The sequence below is a fragment of the Aegilops tauschii genome, chromosome 2 (assembly GCF_002575655.3).
Source record: "Aegilops tauschii subsp. strangulata cultivar AL8/78 chromosome 2, Aet v6.0, whole genome shotgun sequence".
Taxonomy (NCBI): domain Eukaryota; kingdom Viridiplantae; phylum Streptophyta; class Magnoliopsida; order Poales; family Poaceae; genus Aegilops; species Aegilops tauschii.
In genome coordinates this window covers 632702610-632706415 of record NC_053036.3, presented here as the reverse complement: position 1 = coordinate 632706415, position 3806 = coordinate 632702610, and the positions used below count along the sequence as shown (strand labels likewise).

The following is a 3806-nucleotide window of genomic DNA, read 5'->3' as shown; positions in this document are numbered from 1 at the left end:
GGCACGGTTTTGCTTCCGCGAGAGGCACGGCCGTGCCTCTCGGAAACGGAAAAAACATGTTTGCTCTTTTTTTTCTTCCGCGAGAGGCACGGCCTCGGAAACGGCTTTTGGAAAGGGAAGAAAACGTGCTACCGGTTCGCGTCTGTTTTTTCTCTTGAAAAAAAGTTTGTCAAAACCTATCAAAATGAGATCTAATTTTGAAGATCATGACGCGAGGAATCCAACTGTGAGAACAGTTCAAGATTTGGACTCACAGTTTTAGAGAGAAAACGTTTCAAATAAACAGATATAGGTAAAAAGAGAAAACTCACAGGTTACGACACTTGTCGCAACCTGAGAAGATGAGAGTGATCTTTGGAAGGAGTACTCCTCAATTATTAGTGATTTCGCCAAAAATGCCAAATGAGGACCAAAATCAGGCGGGCTGATGGGCTGGACATGCCGATGGGTCAGTCCGTGTTCTTGTTGTGCCCATGTCTGGGCCAGCGAGCGTGCCTGGCCTAAACGGGCCAGGCCGGGCCGTGCTAGCCCATCTGGCCAGGTCTGCCGTGCGCCCGACTCGAGTCCGGTTATACCATGAGGACGACGCCGTGCCCATCGCCCACCCTTCCTCGTATAGTTTCAGCCACCCTCCAAAGGGAAAGCCACACCGAGGGAAACCCTAGCCGCCATCGATTGATTGAGCGGCGATGGAGGTGGAGGCGATGAGCAGCTCGCTCGCGGGGTTGAAGATCCACAGCAGTGACGGCGTGGGCTGCCGTAATCGTGGGAGGGAGAACGTCGGCGGGGCGAAGACGACGAGGCCGCTCCGCCTCAAGATCAAGTCCCTGACGAGGAAGAGCCGAATCCGTCGCGATGAGAATCGGCCGCCTACTCCAGCCCGGGACGAGCGATGGGCCGAGGAACCGGAGAATCTGCCGGAGGTCAAGGAGGAGGACGCCATCGCCAGGAGCCGTCGAATCTGGGATAGGCGTTGGGCCGGCCGTTACGGTGCCTTCGAGGATGAAAGTAAGGAACATCTCATCGATTCTCTTTCTCAAATCTAGATTCCCCTGTGTCTGCCATGTCGTTTTTCTAGAGCCACCCCATATACGTTCAGTAGATATACTAAAGCAGTTTTGTTGCTCTTGTTGTTACATTTGGATTGGATTGGATTGGGTGCCACAACCACAAATCCAACTGATTGACCGGAGACCCTTCCTTTGCATATCGGATATTGCTATGCTAGGATCATATTTACTGCTCATCCAACCCGTCAGGTCGTCTGATTGCTGGGTCAGGGAGAACAGACAAACCCAACCCTTTGCATTGCATATTACCAATGCTAGGATCATACTCATTGGAACTGGACTGCTGACTATGGTCCGGTTACAATAACTGATTACTTCTGTATAGAATACCAACCCAACCTCAGCAAAGGTCATGAATGAATCATTAGTAGTATCTACTTTCTGCTGTATGTTGCTACTTGGCCGTGTATGCTGTCCGAGTAGTATATCTAGTATCTATGAATAGCTTAAATTTGGCTTTCTTTTTACTGCAATATCTAGCAATAACTTAATTTTTCTTCTCGCAGCGAGTATCGGTCCCATGCGCTACACATCCAAACCGCCTACCCCAGAATACCTATTCACAGAACAGACCGTGCAGATCTTCTCCATCAGGGTCAGGGCCCCAACAGATGGTCTCAAGTGGCCGCTGCGTGTCTATGGCCACATTGCCACCAGAGACTCGATGGATCAGAATCGCAACTATCTCTTCAGGCGCACAAGGGATAACTGCCAAACCCTCTCACAAGACGTGAGTACCACCTATCTAGTTGTCTATGTTTGTTTGTTTGTTTGTTTGTTTGTTTGTTTCTTTTACCTTCTTGGTGAACAATCACTTGCTCCTAATCTACTGTGCAATTCTAGATGTACTAATTCATTTTTGTCCATCTTACATTAAGAGTCCTAGATAATCCTTCAAGTCTTATTAAAAATCCTAGTATCTTCCTTTGTGCCTGTTTTTTATAGGTGATGATCGAACTATGTTTCCCAATGGATCGTAATCACAGCATGATGCTTTCGTGTACAGAAACACCATGTGTTTATGGAATAGTTGCGTTTTACACTGACCTACATTTATGTTTACCTAATTTCAACCTTGAACCACTAAGCAATAGAACAAATAAGAGTCACTTTGGATCAACCTTCGATGAATAGAATTGGATCCACCTTCAACTAATAGAATCTGTTGGTTGTATATGTCCTTGTTTGGAAACAACAAGATGTATTTCTACAAGTCTGTCAGTTGATAATTAATCAATGGTGATGCTTGTGTTGCAGGATCCATCCTTGCTGCTAACTGGCCCATCCCGGGCAATTGTGTACCTTGCTCCAATTACATTCGAAGTGCAGTTAAAAGTAAAGGGCAAAGGTGAGTCTGAAGATGAGATGCTGGCTTTCGGTGCCTTCTACTATGATGATGGGTCTGCTTGTGAACGCAAGCTTTCTATACGTTACGACCACAAGCGCTGCATGCTTGAGTATGAAGTGGCGCTGCGGCCACGCTCGGTTGAGGCCACAATCAGCTTGAAGGTCGTCGAGGGGTCATGGCCGGAGAACCACCGAGGAATAGTCGTCGCCATCACCTCCGGCATAGACGAGAAGATCGTCCTGCTTCGTTGTCGAGACAGAGAACCGCCCATTGATCCGGATGGCTCGTTTGAGCTCTCGAGGCGGGTTGTTTCTGTGGACTTGGGAGAGAAATTGTTGGTTGCTGTGGACGCCTCTCTCTCCGATTTTCTCATGCGGGCCACTGCCGTGTTCAAGCCGGCGTGCTCCGGCACGAGCCACGGCGTATGCGACCTCGGTTCCTGCAAGGTTGAAGTCACAGTTGCTTGGTCCCTCTTCGTTATTGTTGTGCCGTAGATTGTGTGGGTAGTGTTTGGTGGTTGCTCGACCGCTGTTGAAACACATGATTGTGTGTGTAGTGTTTGGCGGTTGCTCGACCACTGTTGAAACACTAGATGGTGTGTTATGTTTGGTGGTTGCTCGACCGCTGTCGAGACAGTCACTAGATGGTGTGTTTGGTGGTTGCTTGACCGCTGTTGAAACACTAGATTGTGTGGGCACTGTTTGGTGGTTGCTTGACCGCTGTCGAAGTGTTTCGAAGCTGTCCAGCTCTGTCTGTAGCCGTTTTCAGTGGTGGTGTCCCTAAAACCATTGAACTGTTTCTGTATTATCGTGTCATGATACTCATCGAGCGAGCTGATGTTAATTATGGTACTTTTTATGTATTTGCTCAGATGTAAGCTTGTGTCTGTTGTGCGCCATTGTTTGGCACTTGGCAGTCTTGTGTATCACTGGGGAAGCAAAAAAAAGAGGGTAGAAATTGGGTGAAATGCAGGCGATAAGATCTTTTTTTATGAACCAGCAGTAGCCCTGCTTTGCATTAAGGAGAAGAAAGAGTTTTACACTGTCCATTGCATAGCCTGACAAATATTACATCCTCCATCGCCTGACAAAATAAGTAACATCCGCTCTGGCCTTGTCGGTTGCCATGGTGCACAGATTCTCGAAAGTTATTGCATTTCTTTCCTTCCAAATGTGGCAAGTAATATTCATCGCCATAGTGACTTGTGATCTGATAACCTGGTTCTGATTCTCACCATGGTAACATGTGTGTTCTTTGCAAAAGCACACAGGAGGGTGGTGTGCACAGCCGTCTCTGAACTCTGATCCCCAAGTATACACTTGGGAGTCTGTCGGAGGTCCAGTTTTGATTTCGAAGCAGCAGCCAAACGTAAAATTTCACCCTCTGTT

The 3806-nt window shown here is 47.7% G+C and overlaps 1 protein-coding gene across 1 annotated transcript; it reads left to right on the top strand.

Moving 5' to 3' along the window:
• Positions 1-609: 609 nt before the first annotated feature.
• On the top strand, positions 610-3295 carry LOC109770615 (uncharacterized). Its single transcript, XM_020329332.4, has 3 exons — positions 610-1008; positions 1577-1800; positions 2328-3295. The coding sequence occupies exons 1-3, from the start codon at positions 690-692 to the stop codon at positions 2910-2912; spliced, it is 1128 nt and encodes a 375-aa protein (XP_020184921.1). The 5' UTR covers positions 610-689; the 3' UTR covers positions 2913-3295.
• Positions 3296-3806: the final 511 nt, after the last annotated feature.